This window comes from Scyliorhinus torazame, chromosome 4 (assembly GCF_047496885.1).
Source record: "Scyliorhinus torazame isolate Kashiwa2021f chromosome 4, sScyTor2.1, whole genome shotgun sequence".
In the NCBI taxonomy this organism is placed as follows: Eukaryota; Metazoa; Chordata; class Chondrichthyes; order Carcharhiniformes; family Scyliorhinidae; genus Scyliorhinus; species Scyliorhinus torazame.
Window position 1 is genome coordinate 27,549,478 of NC_092710.1, and position 17,757 is coordinate 27,567,234.

The 17,757-nt window shown below is 55.0% G+C and overlaps 1 protein-coding gene across 1 annotated transcript in view; it reads left to right on the forward strand.

The window, feature by feature from the left end:
- LOC140411300 (uncharacterized) overlaps positions 1–17,757 on the forward strand; it is a 432,312-nt gene that overhangs the window by 356,715 nt on the left and 57,840 nt on the right. The window contains exon 11 of the mRNA XM_072500422.1: positions 10,745–10,931. Within this exon, the coding sequence (XP_072356523.1) occupies positions 10,745–10,931 (187 nt within the window). The remainder of the gene's footprint in view (positions 1–10,744; positions 10,932–17,757) is intronic.

The following is a 17,757-nucleotide window of genomic DNA, read 5'->3' on the forward strand; positions in this document are numbered from 1 at the left end:
TCCCTCAGTACTGACCCTCTGACAATGCAGCTCTCCCTCAGTACTGACCCTCTGACAGTGCAGCACTCCCTCAGTACTGACCCTGTGACAGTGCAGCACTCCCTCAGTACTGACCCTCTGACAGTGCTGCACTCCCTCAGTACTGAGCCTCTGACAGTGCAGCTCTCCCTCAGTACTGACCCTCTGACAGTGCAGCACTCCCTCAGTACTGACCCTCTGACAGTGCAGCACTCCCTCAGTACTGACCCTCTGACAGTGCAGCTCTCCCTCAGTACTGAGCCTCTGACAGTGCAGCTCTCCCTCAGTACTGACCCTCTGACAGTGCAGCACTCCCTCAGGACTGACCCTCTGACAGTGCAGCTCTCCCTCAGTACTGACCCTCTGACAGTGCAGCACTCCCTCAGTACTGACCCTCTGACAGTGCAGCACTCCCTCAGTACTGAGCCTCTGACAGTGCAGCACTCCCTCAGTACTGACCCTCTGACAGTGCGGCCCTCCCTCAGTACTGACCCTGTGACAGTGCAGCACTCCCTCAGTACTGACCCTCTGACAGTGCAGCACTCGCTCAGTGCTGACCCTCTGACAGTGCAGCACTCCCTCAGTACTGACCCTGACAGTGCAGCACTCCCTCAGTACTGACCCTCTGACAGTGCGGCACTCCCTCAGAACTGACCCTTTAACAGGGCAGCACTCCCTCCGTACTGACCCTCTGACAGTGCGGCACTCCCTCAGTACTGACCCTCTGACAGTGCAGCACTCCCTCAGTACTGACTCACTGACAGTGCAGCACTCCCTCAGTACTGACCCTCTGACAGTGCGGCACTCCCTCAGAACTGACCCTCTGACAGGGCAGCACTCCCTCAGTACTGACCCTCTGACAGTGCGGCACTCCCTCAGTGCTGACCCTCTGACAGTGCGGCACTCCCTCAGTACTGACTCACTGACAGTGCAGCACTCCCTCAGTACTGACCCTCTGACAGTGCGGCACTCCCTCAGAACTGACCCTCTGACAGGGCAGCACTCCCTCAGTACTGACCCTCTGACAGTGCGGCACTCCCTCAGTACTGACCCTCTGACAGTGCAGCACTCCCTCAGTACTGACCCTCTGACAGTGCAGCACTCCCTCAGTACTGACCCTTTGACAGTGCGGCACTCCCTCAGTACTGACCCTCTGACAGTGCAGCACTCCCTCAGTACTGACTCACTGACAGTGCAGCACTCCCTCAGTACTGACCCTCTGACAGTGCAGCACTCCCTCAGTACTGACCCTCTGACAGTGCGGCACTCCCTCAGTACTGACCCTGTGACAGTGCAGCACTCCCTCAGTACTGACCCTCTGACAGTGCAGCACTCCCTCAGTCCTGACCCTCTGACAGTGCAGCACTCCCTCAGTACTGACTCACTGACAGTGCAGCACTCCCTCAGTACTGACCCTCTGACAGTGCAGCACTCCCTCAGTTCTGACCCTCTGACAGTGCGGCACTCCCTCAGTACTGACCCTCTGACAGTGCAGCACTCCCTCAGTCCTGACCCTCTGACAGTGCAGCACTCCCTCAGTACTGACTCACTGACAGTGCAGCACTCCCTCAGTACTGACCCTCTGACAGTGCAGCACTCCCTCAGTACTGACCCTCTGACAGTGCAGTACTCCCTCAGTACTGAGTCACTGACAGTGCAGCACTCCCTCAGTACTGACCCTCTGACAGTGCAGCACTCCCTCAGGACTGACCCTCTGACAGTGCAGCACTCCCTCAGTACTGACCCTCTGACAGTGCAGCACTCCCTCAGTATTGACCCTCTGACAGTGCAGCACTCGCTCAGTACTGACCCTCTGACAGTGCGGCACTCCCTCAGAACTGACCCTCTGACAGTGCAGCACACCCTCAGTACTGACCCTCTGACAGTGCGGCACTCCCTCAGTCCTGACCCTCTGACAGTGCAGCACTCCCTCAGTTGCGATCCTCCGACAGTGCAGCACTTCCTCAGTACTGAAACTTTGACAGTGCAGCACTCCCTCAGTACTGACCCTCTGACAGTGCGGCACACCCTCAGTACTGAGCCTCTGACAGTGCGGCACTCCCTCAGTACTGACCCTCTGACAGTGCAGCCCTCCTACAGTACTGACCCACTGACAGTGCAGCACTCCCTCAACACTGACCCTCTGACAGTGCAGCCCTCCCTCAGTACTGACCCTCTGAAAATGTTGCACTCCCTCAGTACTGACATTCTGACAATGCAGCTCTCCCTCAGTACTGACCCACTGACAGTGCAGCACTCCCTCAGTACTGACCCTCTGACAGTGCAGCACTCCCTCAACACTGACCCTCTGACAGTGCGGCACACCCACAGTACTGACCCTCTGACTGTGCAGCACCCCCTCAGTACTGACCCTCTGACAGTGTGGCACTCCCTCAGTACTGACCCACTGACAGCGCAGCACTCCCTCAGTACTGACCCACTGACAGCGCAGCACTCCCTCAGTACTGACCCTCTGACAGCGCAGCACTCCCTCAGTACTGACCCACTGACAGTGCAGCACTCCCTCAGTACTGACCCTCTGACAGTGCAGCACTCCCTCAACACTGACCCTCTGACAGTGCGGCACACCCACAGTACTGACCCTCTGACTGTGCAGCACCCCCTCAGTACTGACCCTCAGACAGTGCAGCACTCCCTCAGTACTGACCCTCTGACAATGTGGCACTCCCTCAGTACTGACCCACTGACAGCGCAGCACTCCCTCAGTATTGAGCCTCCGACAGTGCAGCACTCCCTCAATACTGACCCACTGACAATGCAGCACTCCCTCAGTACTGACCCTCAGACAGTGCAGCACTCCCTCAGTACTGACCCTCAGACAGTGCAACACCCCCTCAGACAGTGCAGCACTCACTCAGTACTGACCCTCTGACAATGTTGCACTCCCTCAGTACTGACCCTCTGACAGTGCAGCACTCCCTCAGTACTGACACTCTGACTGTGCAGCACTCCCTCAGTACTGACCCTCTGACAGGGCAGCACTCCCTCAGTACTGACCCTCTGACAGTGCAGCACTCCCTCAGTACTGACCCTCTGACAGTGCAGCTCTCCCTCAGTACTGACCCTCTGACTGTATAGCACTCCCTCAGTACTGACCCTCTGACAGTGCGGCACTCCCTCAGTCCTGACCCTCTGACAGGGGTTTAAACTAATGCAGCAGGGGCATGGGAACCTGGATTGTAGTTTTAGGGTAAGGGAGAATGAGAGTATAGAGGTCAGGAGCACAAATTTGACGTCACAGGAGGTGGCCAGTGTTCAGGTAGGTGGTTTGAAGTGTGTCTACTTCAATGCCAGGAGTATACAAAACAAGGTAGGGGAACTGGCAGCGTGGGTTGGTACCTGGGACTTCGATGTTGTGGCCATTTCGGAGACATGGATAGAGCAGGGACAGGAATGGATGTTGCAGGTTCCGGGGTTTAGGTGTTTTAGTAAGCTCAGAGAAGGAGGCAAAAGAGGGGGAGGTGTGGCGTTGCTAGTCAAGAGCAGTATTACGGTGGCGGAGAGGATGCTAGATGGGGACTCTTCTGCCGAGGTAGTATGGGCTGAAGTTAGAAACAGGAAAGGAGAGGTCACCCTGTTGGGAGTTTTTTATAGGCCTCCTAATAGTTCTAGGGATGTAGAGGAAAGGATGGCGAAGATGATTCTGGATATGAGCGAAAGTAACAGGGTAGTTATTATGGGAGATTTTAACTTTCCAAATATTGACTGGAAAAGATATAGTTCGAGTACAATAGATGGGTCGTTTTTTGTACAGTGTGTGCAGGAGGGTTTCCTGAAACAATATGTTGACAGGCCAACAAGAGGCGAGGCCACGTTGGATTTGGTTTTGGGTAATGAACCAGGCCAGGTGTTGGATTTGGAGGTAGGAGAGCACTTTGGGGACAGTGACCACAATTCGGTGACGTTTACGTTAATGATGGAAAGGGATAAGTATACACCGCAGGGCAAGAGTTATAGCTGGGGGAAGGGCAATTATGATGCCATTAGACGTGACTTGGGGGGGATAAGGTGGAGAAGTAGGCTGCAAGTGTTGGGCACACTGGATAAGTGGGGCTTGTTCAAGGATCAGCTACTGCGTGTTCTTGATAAGTATGTACCGGTCAGACAGGGAGGAAGGCGTCGAGCGAGGGAACCGTGGTTTACCAAGGAAGTGGAATCTCTTGTTAAGAGGAAGAAGGAGGCCTATGTGAAGATGAAGTGTGAAGTTTCGGTTGGGGCGATGGATAGTTACAAGGTAGCGAGGAAGGATCTAAAGAGAGAGCTAAGACGAGCAAGGAGGGGACATGAGAAGTATTTGGCAGGAAGGATCAAGGAAAACCCAAAAGCTTTCTATAGGTATGTCAGGAATAAGCGAATGACTAGGGAAAGAGTAGGACCAGTCAAGGACAGGGATGGGAAATTGTGTGTGGAGTCTGAAGAGATAGGCGAGATACTAAATGAATATTTTTTGTCAGTATTCACTCAGGAAAAAGATAATGTTGTGGAGGAGAATGCTGAGCCCCAGGCTAATAGAATAGATGGCATTGAGGTATGTAGGGAAGAGGTGTTGGCAATTCTGGACAGGCTGAAAATAGATAAGTCCCCGGGACCTGATGGGATTTATCCTAGGATTCTATGGGAGGCCAGGGAAGAGATTGCTGGACCTTTGGCTTTGATTTTTATGTCATCATTGGCTACAGGAATAGTGCCAGAGGACTGGAGGACAGCAAATGTGGTCCCTTTGTTCAAAAAGGGGAGCAGAGACAACCCCGGCAACTATAGGCCGGTGAGCCTCACGTCTGTAGTGGGTAAAGTCTTGGAGGGGATTATAAGAGACAAGATTTATAATCATCTAGGTAGGAATAATATGATCAGGGATAGTCAGCATGGCTTTGTGAAGGGTAGGTCATGCCTCACAAACCTTATTGAGTTCTTTGAGAAGGTGGCTGAACAGGTAGACGAGGGTAGAGCAGTTGATGTGGTGTATATGGATTTCAGCAAAGCGTTTGATAAGGTTCCCCACGGTAGGCTATTGCAAAAAATACGGAGGCTGGGGATTGAGGGTGATTTAGAGATGTGGATCAGAAATTGGCTAGCTGAAAGAAGACAGAGGGTGGTGGTTGATGGGAAATGTTCAGAATGGAGTACAGTCACAAGTGGAGTACCACAAGGATCTGTTCTGGGGCCGTTGCTGTTTGTCATTTTTATCAATGACCTAGAGGAAGGCGCAGAAGGGTGGGTGAGTAAATTTGCAGACGATACTAAAGTCGGTGGTGTTGTCGATAGTGTGGAAGGATGTAGCAGATTACAGAGGGATATAGATAAGCTGCAGAGCTGGGCCGAGAGGTGGCAAATGGAGTTTAATGTAGAGAAGTGTGAGGTGATTCACTTTGGAAGGAATAACAGGAATGCGGAATATTTGGCTAATGGTAAAGTTCTTGAAAGTGTGGATGAGCAGAGGGATCTAGGTGTCCATGTACATAGATCCCTGAAAGTTGCCACCCAGGTTGATAGGGTTGTGAAGAAGGCCTATGGAGTGTTGGCCTTTATTGGTAGAGGGATTGAGTTCCGGAGTCGGGAGGTCATGTTGCAGCTGTACAGAACTCTGGTACGGCCGCATTTGGAGTATTGCGTACAGTTCTGGTCACCGCATTATAGGAAGGACGTGGAGGCTTTGGAGCGGGTGCAGAGGCGATTTACCAGGATGTTGCCTGGTATGGAGGGAAAATCTTATGAGGAAAGGCTGATGGACTTGAGGTTGTTTTCGTTGGAGAGAAGAAGGTTAAGAGGAGACTTAATAGAGGCATACAAAATGATCAGGGGGTTGGATAGGGTGGACAGTGAGAGCCTTCTCCCGCGGATGGAAATGGCTGGCACGAGGGGACATAGCTTTAAACTGAGGGGTAATAGATATAGGACAGAGGTCAGAGGTAGGTTCTTTACGCAAAGAGTAGTGAGGCCGTGGAATGCCCTACCTGCTACAGTGGTGAACTCGCCAACATTGAGGGCATTTAAAAGTTTATTGGATAAACATATGGATGACAATGGCATAGTGTAGGTTGGATGGCTTTTGTTTCGGTGCAACGTCGTGGGCCGAAGGGCCTGTACTGCGCTGTATTGTTCTATGTTCTATGTTCTATGTTCTAGTACTGACCCTCTGACAGTACAGCATTCCCTCAGTACTGACCCTCTGACAGGGCAGCACTCGCTCCAGTACTGACCCTCTGACAGTACAGCACTCACTCAGTACTGACCCTCTGACAGTACAGCCCTCCCTCAGTACTGACCCACTGACAGTGCGGCACACCCTCAGTACTGACCCTCTGACTGTGCAGCACTCCCTCAGTACTGACCCTCAGACAGTGCAACACCCCCTCAGACAGTGCAGCACTCACTCAGTACTGACCCTCTGACAATGTTTCACTCCCTCAGTACTGACCCTCTGACAGTGCAGCACTCCCTCAGTACTGACCCTCTGACAGTGCAGCACTCCCTCAGTACTGACCCTCTGACAGTGCAGCACTCCCTCAGTACTGACCCTCTGACAGTGCAGCGCTCCCTCAGTACTGACCCTCTGACAGTGCAGCACTCCCTCAGTACTGACCCTCTGACAGTGCAGCGCTCCCTCAGTACTGACCCTCTGACAGTGCAGCACTCCCTCAGTACTGACCCTCTGACAGTGCAGCACTCCCTCAGAACTGACCCTCTGACGGTGCAGCTCTCCCTCATCTCTGGCGGTCCCCGTCATCTCTGGCCTACTCCCGAATCAGAGGTGGAATCTCAGCTGATGACCGAGGGAGTGCTACAGCGCCCCAGGAAAAAGACAGGAGCCCAGTGTCCTGATTTAGAATGCTGATTAAACTTCAACAATCGACTGTCGGTGCTCCTGATGCTATCGAAGGCGCTACCGAATGAATCCTTCTCTGTCCCGTGTAATTGAGTTCCAATTCAGGCCTTGACAACGGCCCTTTTCCTGCATATTAGGCCTGTGCAAGTATGGTTCCCAGCATCCCTCAGCACTTGGCAGAATCCACTTCCTGCCCTGCTGCAGGGCCCTGCCTTCCGCATTTTTAAAGGCTTTTCTCCTCACCGGGAAAAACACATTCGGCCCCTCGAGCCCGCTTCGGCAGTCAGCTCGATCGAGGCTGGTCTCGGGCTTCGCTTCCACCTGCCTGCCCCGCACCCCACCCTGGGGGCGGGGGGGGGGGGGGGGCTGTAATCCAGTCTTCCCGGCCTACATATCTGCTCACTGCTGAAGGCCGGACCTGCCTTGCTGGAGTCGTGTGACCTCGGCCATGACCCTCTGGGGTGGCTGCCGTGTTACATTCAGTTAGACAGGTGAGGTGAGTGGGGACCTTCTGGACAGCTGGCCTCCTCCGACAATGAAGCCGTCCCTGTCCAAATGCAGCAAGGCCTGGACAATGCCCAGGCTCGGGGCTGACAAGAGGCAAGTTACATTCACGCCACACAAGTGCCAGGCAATGACCATCTCCGACAAGAGAGGATCTAGCCATTGCCCCTTGGCATTCAATAGCATTACCATCGCTGAATCCCCCACAGTCAACATCCTGGGGGTTACCATTGATCAGAAACTGAACTGGGCCCAGCCACATTAATACTGTGGCTACCAGGGCAGGTCAGAGGCTGGGAATCCTGCGGAGAGTAACTCACCTCCTGACCCCCCCCCCCCAAAGCCTGTCCACCATCGACAAGGCACAAGTCAGGAGTGCGAGGGGATACTCTCCACTTGCCTGGGTGAGCGCAGCTCCAACAACACTCGAGAAGCTCAACACCGTCCAGGTCAAAGCAGCCCCGCTTGATTGTCACCCCTTCCACAAACATTCACTCCCCCCCCCCCCCCCCCCCCACCCACCGACGCACAGTGGCAGCCGTGCGTACTGTTACAATCCCAGTTGATGTTTTAACTGCACAGGAAGATCCCACAGTGGAACCCTGGCTCAATAGGTTACATTTTACTTTCTTTTATCAAAGGTGTAGTAACAGAAATGAAAATGAAAATCGCTTATCGTCACAAGTCGGCTTCAAATGAAGTGCTTGTGAAAAGCCCCTAGTCGCCACATTCCGGCGCCTGTTCGGGGAGGCTGGTACGGGAATTGAACCCGTGCTGCTGGCCTGCCTTGGTCTGCTTTCAAAGCCAGCTACTTTGCCCTGTGCTAAACCAGCCCCTATATAAATAGCGGAGGATGGTTACGATCCATCGCCCTCTGGGTTATGGGCCCAGCACGCTTCAGCTGCGGCACTCTGCTGAGCTTCAGCAACAAGAAAAAAAATGTTTCTTAAATTTGGAAAAAATGGGATTATAATATAATGCTCCTTTACTCGCCCTCTAGCTGAAGAAATGCACTCATATTTAAAGATTAACACTGGTTACAAAGTACATTTTAAACGACAACGGTCTCATTGACACAAAGTCCCTTTTAAACACACAAGATGACTGTGGGCAGACACACTCCTCTCTGACCCCAAGTGGATGTTTGGGGATTTCTACTCAAATATCCCCCCCCCCCCCCGCCCCAGAGGATTCTTACACCCTGAGTCACCTTGTCACACTGAACCTCAGCTTCCACACGAGTGATTTATATTCCGCTTTCAAACGTCACACTTTCAAATCTTCTTTTAAAGTATGCTCTCAATCGGCTGCTTCCAACAAGGTTTCGCTTTCAGGTTTTACTCTTTCCCCTTCAGGTCACCTCTGTCTTGAAGGTTTTTACAAAAACTCCAAGGTCGGCCATTGATTTCCACAATATTTCAAATAATGACGCCAAAACTGTCGTAATTTCTCACATCGATTCCGATCCATTAACTCCAGACTTTTTCTTCATTTCCCTAGTTTCCTCAACCAGCTTGACTTCAGATTTCCAAAATATTTTCTGAACCGTTACTCGACAGTATGGCTTTTCTTCTAGCAATTCTGAGAGATTTGATCACTCTTTAGCCTGCTGAGAGATTTGATCACTCTTTAGCCTTCTGGAACGAACTGCTTCACAGAGCTATGAGAGCTGCCTTCTCTATCTCACTAATTATCTCCAATTGGTAATCAGCTAAACTAAAACTGAGAAGCTTCGCTACCTAACACGGCGCCAGTTGCTAAGCTACCACTACTGGTTGATTTTCTCTTCATGCTGTAGCCCTGTCTAAGCACAATAAAAATACAGTTAGTATTTAAACCAACCCCCACACACACACACAAACACCTTCAGCGGGATTCTCCGACCCCCCGTGAGGTCGGAGAATCCCCGGGGAGCGGCGTATTATCCGACGCCGTTTTTTGGGCGGGGGCGGGGATCACGCCACGCCAGTCGGGGGCCGTTGGCAGCATCCCCGCCCCCCCCCCCGGCAATTCTCCGGGCCCCGATGGGCCGAGCGGCCGTCCGTTTTTGGCCAGTCCCGCCGACATGTGTTAGACATGGTCCCACACGGCGCGACCTGGCAGGTAGGTGGCGGGGGAGGTACTCGGGGGGGCTCAGGGGGGGGTCCCACGGTGGTCTGGCCTTCGATCGGGGCCCTCCGATATGCGGGCGGGCCTGTGCCGTGGGGGCACTCCTTCCTTCCGTGCCGCCCCCTGGAGGGCTCCGCCATGGCCGGCGCGGGGAGGAGAAACCCCCGCGCATGCGGCAAAACACGCCGGCGGTTCCGCGCATGCCCGGACTCGCGCAGTCCCTTCGGTGCTGGCTGGCACAGCGGCAACCCCTCCGCCGACCACCTAGCCCTTAGAAGGGCGGAGAATTCCGCACTTTCGGGGCCTGTTGACGCCGAAGTGGTTCGTGCTTGTTTTCCCCGCCAGCGTGAGGACTTAATCCCCGGAAAGGAGAATGCCGCCCCTTTTTCCAGCATGAATCTAACTATCGGTTTTACCCTTCTAGGCACAGGGTCATAAAATTAAACACACTTAAAAATATACCTTATTCCTCATGGTTAACAATACAAATATGAATACCATAAAACTACTGCACGACAGGAACTTACCAAGGTTCCTTAGTAAGCAACTTCCAAACCCACGGCCGCTACCATCTAGAAGGACAAGGACAGTAGTCACATAGGAACCCCGCCACCCGGAGGTTCCCCTCCGAGTCACTCACCGCCCCGACTGGGAAATATATCGGCCGTTCCTTCGCGGTCGCCGGGGGGGGCAACATCCTGGAACTCGCTCCCCAACAGCACGGTGGGTGTAGCTACGCCTCGGGGACGGCAGCGGCTCAAGAGGGCAGCTCACCCACCACCCTGTCTCGAGGGGCAATTAGGGATGGGCAACAAATGCTGGGCCCGGCCAACGGCGCCAGCGTCCCGAAAGTGGATTTTCAGCGAATCCTCACCATCACAGGATCTTCGCTGTGCGGAAGGAGGCCATTCGGCCCATTGAACGTACACCGATCCTCCAAAAACACTAGGCCCAATTGCCCCCCCTCCCCCCCCCACCGTCCTAACCCCAGTAACCCCCCAACTAACCTTTCGGACACCAAGGTGCAATTTATCACGGCCAATCTGCCCAACCTGCACATCTTTGGACGGTGGGAGGAAACCGGAGCGCCCGGAGGAAACCCCCGCAGACACGGGGAGGACGCGCAGACTCCGCACAGTCAGTGAGCCTTGGCCGGTGGCCACGGTCCCGCACCGTTTTGAAAAGATTATCCCCAGTTTGCATTTCAACGCCGAGCGGGAATCGCACAGCAGGCCAACATCAATTCTTCTCCCTCTCCTCCCAAAGGTTTTGAACGCCAAATTGGGCCCGAGGTTGGCGATGGCGAGGAACATTTACAACTGCTCGCAGTCGCTGCAATCCATGCTCGAGGCCATCGTGAGCCAGACGCCGCCTGACATCATGGCAGTAACGGCCGCCCTCCCAGCCATGGAGGGGCGCAGTTATCTGGACATCAAGCATGTGTGTGGATCAGGTAATGGCGCCGCAGGCATCAGAGGCCGCTCGCATTGGCGCTGCTCTGTCGACCCGACTCCAAAAGGACCGCCATGGTGCCCTCGTCGGAGCTCCCTCCAGCTACCACTGAGGGTGAGCGGGCCGAGGGCGCGGATTCGCAGGCATCACCCCCCACCTTGGCGGCCCCGTCTTACCGTCACTGAGCGACTACGGACACCCGGACCCCGGGACACCTCAATTTCCCAATACTTCTTTTCAATCTTTTCAAATCCTTTGCCTCTCCCACCAATTGTCTCCGTAACCTCACCCAGCCCCTACTCCCCTCCCTATCTCTGTAACCTCCTCCAGCCCCTACTCCCCTCCCTATCTCTGTAACCTCACCCAGCCCCTACTCCCCTCCCTATCTCTGTAACCTCACCCAGCCCCTACTCCCCTCCCTATCTCTGTAACCGCCTCCAGTCCCGACAACCCTCCCTATCTCTGTAACCTCCTCCAGCCCCGACAACGCTCCTTATCTCTGTAACCTCCTCCAGCCCCTACAACCCTCCCTATCTCTGTAACCACCTCCAGCCGCTACACCCCCTCCCTCTCTCTGTAACCACCTCCAGCCCCTACAACCCTCCCTATCTCTGTAACCTCCTCCAGCCCCTACACCCCTCCCTATCTCTGTATCCTCCTCCAGTCCCGACAACCCTCCCTATCTCTGTAACCACCTTCAGCCCCTACAACCCTCCCTATCTCTGTAACCTCCTCCAGGCCCTACAACCCTCCCTATCTCTGTAACCACCTTCAGCCCCTACAACCCTCCCTATCTCTGTAACCACCTTCAGCCCCTACAACCCTCCCTATCTCTGTAACCTCCTCCAGCTCCTACACCCACCCCTATCTCTGTAACCTCCTCCAGCTCCTACACCCCCTCCCTATCTCTGTAACCACCTCCAGCCCCTACAACCCTCCCTATCTCTGTAACCACCTTCAGCCCCTACACCCCCTCCCTATCTCTGTAGCCACCTCCAGCCCCTACAACCCTCCCTATCTCTGTAACCTCCTCCAGCCCCTACTCCCCTCCCTATCTCTGTAACCACCTCCAGCCCCTACAACCCTCCCTATCTCTGTAACCTCCTCCAGCCCCTACAACCCTCCCTATCTCTGTAACCTCCTCCACCCCCTACAACCCTTCCTATCTCTGTAACCTCCTCCACCCCCTACAACCCTCCCTATCTCTGTAACCACCTCCAGCCCCTACAACCCTCCCTATCTCTGTAACCTCCTCCAGCCCCTACAACCCTCCCTATCTCTGTAACCTCCTCCAGCCCCTACAAACCTCCCTATCTCTGTAACCTCCTCCAGCCCCTACAACCTTCCTTATCTCTGTAACCTCCTCGTCCCTACAACCCTCCCTATCTCTGTAACCTCCTCCACCCCCTACATCCCTCCCTATCTCTGTAACCTCCTCCAGCCCCTACAACCCTCCCTATCTCTGTTACCTCCTCCAGCCGCTACACCCTCATATCTCCGTAACCTCCTCGAACCCCTACACCCCTCCCTGTCTCTGTAAACTTCTCCAGTCCCTACAACCCTCCCTATCTCTGTATCCTCCTCCAGCCCCTACAACCCTCCCTATCTCTGTAACCTCCTCCAGCCCCTACAACCCTCCCTATCTCTGTAACCTCGTCCACCCCCTACAACCCTTCCTATCTCTGTAACCTCCTCCACCCCCTACAACCCTCCCTATCTCTGTAACCACCTCCAGCCCCTACAACCCTCCCTATCTCTGTAACCTCCTCCAGCCCCTACAACCCTCCCTATCTCTAACCTCCTCCAGCCCCTACAACCCTCCGTATCTCTGTAACCTCCTCCAGCCCCTACAACCTTCCTTATCTCTGTAACCTCCTCCACCCCCTACAACCCTCCCTATCTCTGTAAACCCCAGCACCTACATACCTCCCTATCTCTGTAACCTCCTCCAGCCCCTACAACCCTCCCTATCTCTGTTACCTCCTCCAGCACCTACACCCCTCCCTATCTCTGTAACCTCCTCCAGCCCCTATACCCCTCCCTATCTCTGTAACCTACTCCAGCCCCTACACCCCTCCCTATCTCTGTAACCTCCTCCAGCCCCTACAACCCTCCCTATCTCTGTAAACCGCAGCCCCTACAACCCTCCCTATCTCTGTAACCTCCTCCAGCCCCTACACCCTCATATCTCCGTAACCTCCTCGAACGCCTACACCCCTCCCTGTCTCTGTAACCTCCTCCAGTCCCTACAACCCTCCCTATCTCTGTATCCTCCTCCAGCCCCGACAACCCTCCCTATCTCTGTAACCTCCTCCAGCCCCTACAACCCTCCCTATCTCTGGAACCTCCTCCATCCCCTACAGCCCTCCCTATCTCTGTAACCTCCTCCAGACCCTACAACCCTCCCTATCTCTGTAACCTCCTCCAGCCTCTACAACCTTCCCTATGTCTGTAACCTCCTCCATCTCCTACAACCCTCCCTATCTCTGTAAGCTCCTACAGCCCCTACATCCCTCCCTATCTCTGTAACCTCCTCCAGCCCCTACAACCCTCCCTATCTCTGTAAACTCCTCCAACCCCTACAACCCTCCCTATCTCTGTAACCTCCCCCAGCCCCTACACCCCTCCCTATCTCTATCACCTCCTCCAGCCCCTACAGCTCCCTCCCACCTCTGTAACCTCCTCCAGCCCCTACACCCCTCCCTATCTCTGTAACCTCCCCCAGCCCCTACACCCCTCCCTATCACTGTAACCTCCTCCAGCCCCTACAACCCTCCCTATCTCTGTAACCCCCAACCCCTACACCCCTCCCTGTCTCTGTAACCTCCTCCAGTCCCTACAACCCTCCCTATCTCTGTAACCTTCTCCAGCCCCTACACTCCTCCTTATCTCTGTAACCTCCTCCAGCCCCTACACCCTCCCTATCTCTATATCCTCCTCCAACCCCTACAGCCCTCCCTGTCTCTGTAACCTCCTCCAGTCCCGACAACCCTCCCTGTCTCTGTAACCTCCTCCAGCCCCGACAACCCTCCCTATCTCTGTAACCTCCTCAAACCCCGACAACCCTCCCTATCTCTGTAACCTTCCCCAGCCCCTACACACCTCCCTATCTCTGTAACCTCCTCCAGCCCCTACAACCCTCCCTATCTCTGTAACCTCCTCCAGCCCCTACACCCTCCCTATCTCCGAAACCTCCTCCAACCACTACACCCCTCCCTGTCTCTGTAACCTCCTCCAGTCCCTACAACACTCCCTATCTCTGTAACCTCCTCCAGCCCCTACAACATTCCGCAGCTCTGTAACCTCCTGCAGCCCCTTCAACCCTCCCTATCTCTGGAACCACCTCCAGCCCCTACAGCCCTCCCTATCTCTGTAACCTCCTCCAGACCCTACAACCCTCCCTATCTCTGCAACCTCCTCCAGCCTCTAAAACCTTCCCTATGTCTGTAACCTCCTCCATCCCCTACAACTCTCCCTATCTCTGTAAGCTCCTACAGCCCCTACATCCCTCCCTATCTCTGTAACCTCCTCCAGCCCCTACACCCCTCCCTATCTCTGTAACCTCCTCCAGCCCCTACAACCCTCCCTATCTCTGGAACCTCCTCCAGCCCCTACAGCCCTCCCTATCTCTGTAACCTCCTCTAGACCCTACAACACTCCCTATCTCTGTAACCTCCTCCAGCCCCGACACCCCTCCCTATCTCTGTAACCTCCTCCAGCCCCTACAGCTCCTCCCCATCTCTGTAACCTCCTCCAGCCCCTACACCCCTCCCTATCTCTGTAACCTCCCCCAGCCCCAACACCCCTCCCTATCTCTGTAACCTCCTCCAGCCACTACAACCCTCCCTATCTCTGTAACCCCCAGCCCCTACAACCCTCCCTATCTCTGTAACCTCCTCCAGCCCCTACACCCTCCCTATCTCCGTAACCTCCTCCAACCCCTACACCCCTCCCATTCTCGGTAACCTCCTCCAGCCCCTGTAACTTTCCCCAGCTCTGTAACCTCCTCCAGCCCCTTCAACCCTCCCTAGCTCCATAACCTCCTCCAGCCCCTATAACCCTCCCTATCTCTGTAACCTCCTCCAGCCCCTACACCCCTCCCTATCTCTGTAACCTCCTCCAGCCCCTACAACCCTCCCTATCTCTGGAACCTCCTCCAGCCCCTACAGCCCTCCCTATCTCTGTAACCTCCTCTAGACCCTACAACACTCCCTATCTCTGTAACCTCCTCCAGCCCCGACACCCCTCCCTATCTCTGTAACCTCCTCCAGCCCCTACAGCTCCTCCCCATCTCTGTAACCTCCTCCAGCCCCTACACCCCTCCCTATCTCTGTAACCTCCCCCAGCCCCAACACCCCTCCCTATCTCTGTAACCTCCTCCAGCCACTACAACCCTCCCTATCTCTGTAACCCCCAGCCCCTACAACCCTCCCTATCTCTGTAACCTCCTCCAGCCCCTACACCCTCCCTATCTCCGTAACCTCCTCCAACCCCTACACCCCTCCCATTCTCGGTAACCTCCTCCAGCCCCTGTAACTTTCCCCAGCTCTGTAACCTCCTCCAGCCCCTTCAACCCTCCCTAGCTCCATAACCTCCTCCAGCCCCTATAACCCTCCCTATCTCTGTAAGCTCCTCCAGCCCCTACAACCCACCCTATCTCTGTAACCTTCTCCAGCCCCTACACCCCTCCCTATCTCTGTAACCTCCTCCAGCCCCTACAACCCTCCCTATCTCTGTAACCTCCTCCAGCCCCTACACCCTCCCTATCTCCGTAACCTCCTCCAACCACTACACCCCTCCCTGTCTCTGTAACCTCCTCCAGTCCCTACAACCCTCCCTATCTCTGTAACCTCCTCCAGCTCCTACAACATTCCCCAGCTCTGTAACCTCCTCCAGCCCCTTCAACCCTCACTGGCTCCATAACCTCCTCCAGCCCCTACAACCCTCCCTATCTCTGTAACCACCTCCAGCCCCTACAACCCTCCCTATCTCTGTAACCTCCTCCAGCCCCTATAACCCTCCCTATCTCTGTAACCTCCTCCAGCCCCTACAACCCTCCCTATCTCTGTAACCTTCTCCAGCCCCTACACCCCTCCCTATATCTGTAACCTCCTCCAGCCCCTACACCCCTCCCTATATCTGTACCCTCCTCCAGCCCCTACAACCCTCCCTATCTCTGTAACCTCCTGCAGCCCCTACACCCTCCCTATCTCCGTAACCTCCTCCAACCCCTACACCCCTCCCTGTCTCTGTAACCTCCTCCAGCCCCTACTCCCCTCCCTATATCTGTAACCACCTCCAGCCCCTACAACCCTCCCTATTCTGTAACCTCCTCCAGCCCCTACAACCCTCCCTATCTCTGTAACCTCCTCCACCCCCTACAACCCTTCCTATCTCTGTAACCTCCTCCACCCCCTACAACCCTCCCTATCTCTGTAACCACCTCCAGCCCCTACAACCCTCCCTATCTCTGTAACCTCCTCCAGCCCCTACAACCCTCCCTATCTCTGTAACCTCCTCCAGCCCCTACAATCTTCCTTATCTCTGTAACCTCCTCGTCCCTACAACCCTCCCTATCTCTGTAACCTCCTCCAGCCCCTACACCCTCCCTATATCCGAAACCTCCTCCAACCCCTACACCCCTCCCTGTCTCTGTAACCTCCTCCAGTCCCTACAACACTCCCTATCTCTGTAACCTCCTCCAGCCCCTACAACATTCCGCAGCTCTGTAACTTCCTCCAGCCCCTTCAACCCTCCCTATCTCTGGAACCACCTCCAGCCCCTACAGCCCTCCCTATCTCTGTAACCTCCTCCAGACCCTACAACCCTCCCTATCTCTGCAACCTCCTCCAGCCTCTAAAACCTTCCCTATGTCTGTAACCTCCTCCATCCCCTACAACCCTCCCTATCTCTGTAAGCTCCTACAGCCCCTACATCCCTCCCTATCTCTGTAACCTCCTCCAGCCCCTACAACCCTCCCTATCTCTGTAACCTTCTCCAGCCCCTACAACCCTCCCTATCTCTGGAACCTCCTCCAGCCCCTACAGCCCTCCCTATCTCTGTAACCTCCTCTAGACCCTACAACCCTCCCTATCTCTGTAACCTCCTCCAGCCCCGACACCCCTCCCTATCACTGTAACCTCCTCCAGCCCCTACAGCTCCTCCCCATCTCTGTAACCTCCTCCAGCCCCTACACCCCTCCCTATCTCTGTAACCTCCCCCAGCCCCTACACCCCTCCATATCTCTGTAACCTCCTCCAGCCACTACAACCCTCCCTATCTCTGTAACCCCCAGCCCCTACAACCCTCCCTATCTCTGTAACCTCCTCCAGCCCCTACACCCTCCCTATCTCCGTAACCTCCTCCAACCCCTACACCCCTCCCATTCTCGGTAACCTCCTCCAGCCCCTGTAACTTTCCCCAGCTCTGTAACCTCCTCCAGCCCCTTCAACCCTCCCTAGCTCCATAACCTCCTCCAGCCCCTATAACCCTCCCTATCTCTGTAAGCTCCTCCAGCCCCTACAACCCACCCTATCTCTGTAACCTTCTCCAGCCCCTACACCCCTCCCTATCTCTGTAACCTCCTCCAGCCCCTACAACCCTCCCTATCTCTGTAACCTCCTCCAGCCCCTACACCCTCCCTATCTCCGTAACCTCCTCCAACCCCTACACCCCTCCCTGTCTCTGTAACCTCCTCCAGTCCCTACAACCCTCCCTATCTCTGTAACCTCCTCCAGCTCCTACAACATTCCCCAGCTCTGTAACCTCCTCCAGCCCCTTCAACCCTCACTGGCTCCATAACCTCCTCCAGCCCCTACAACCCTCCC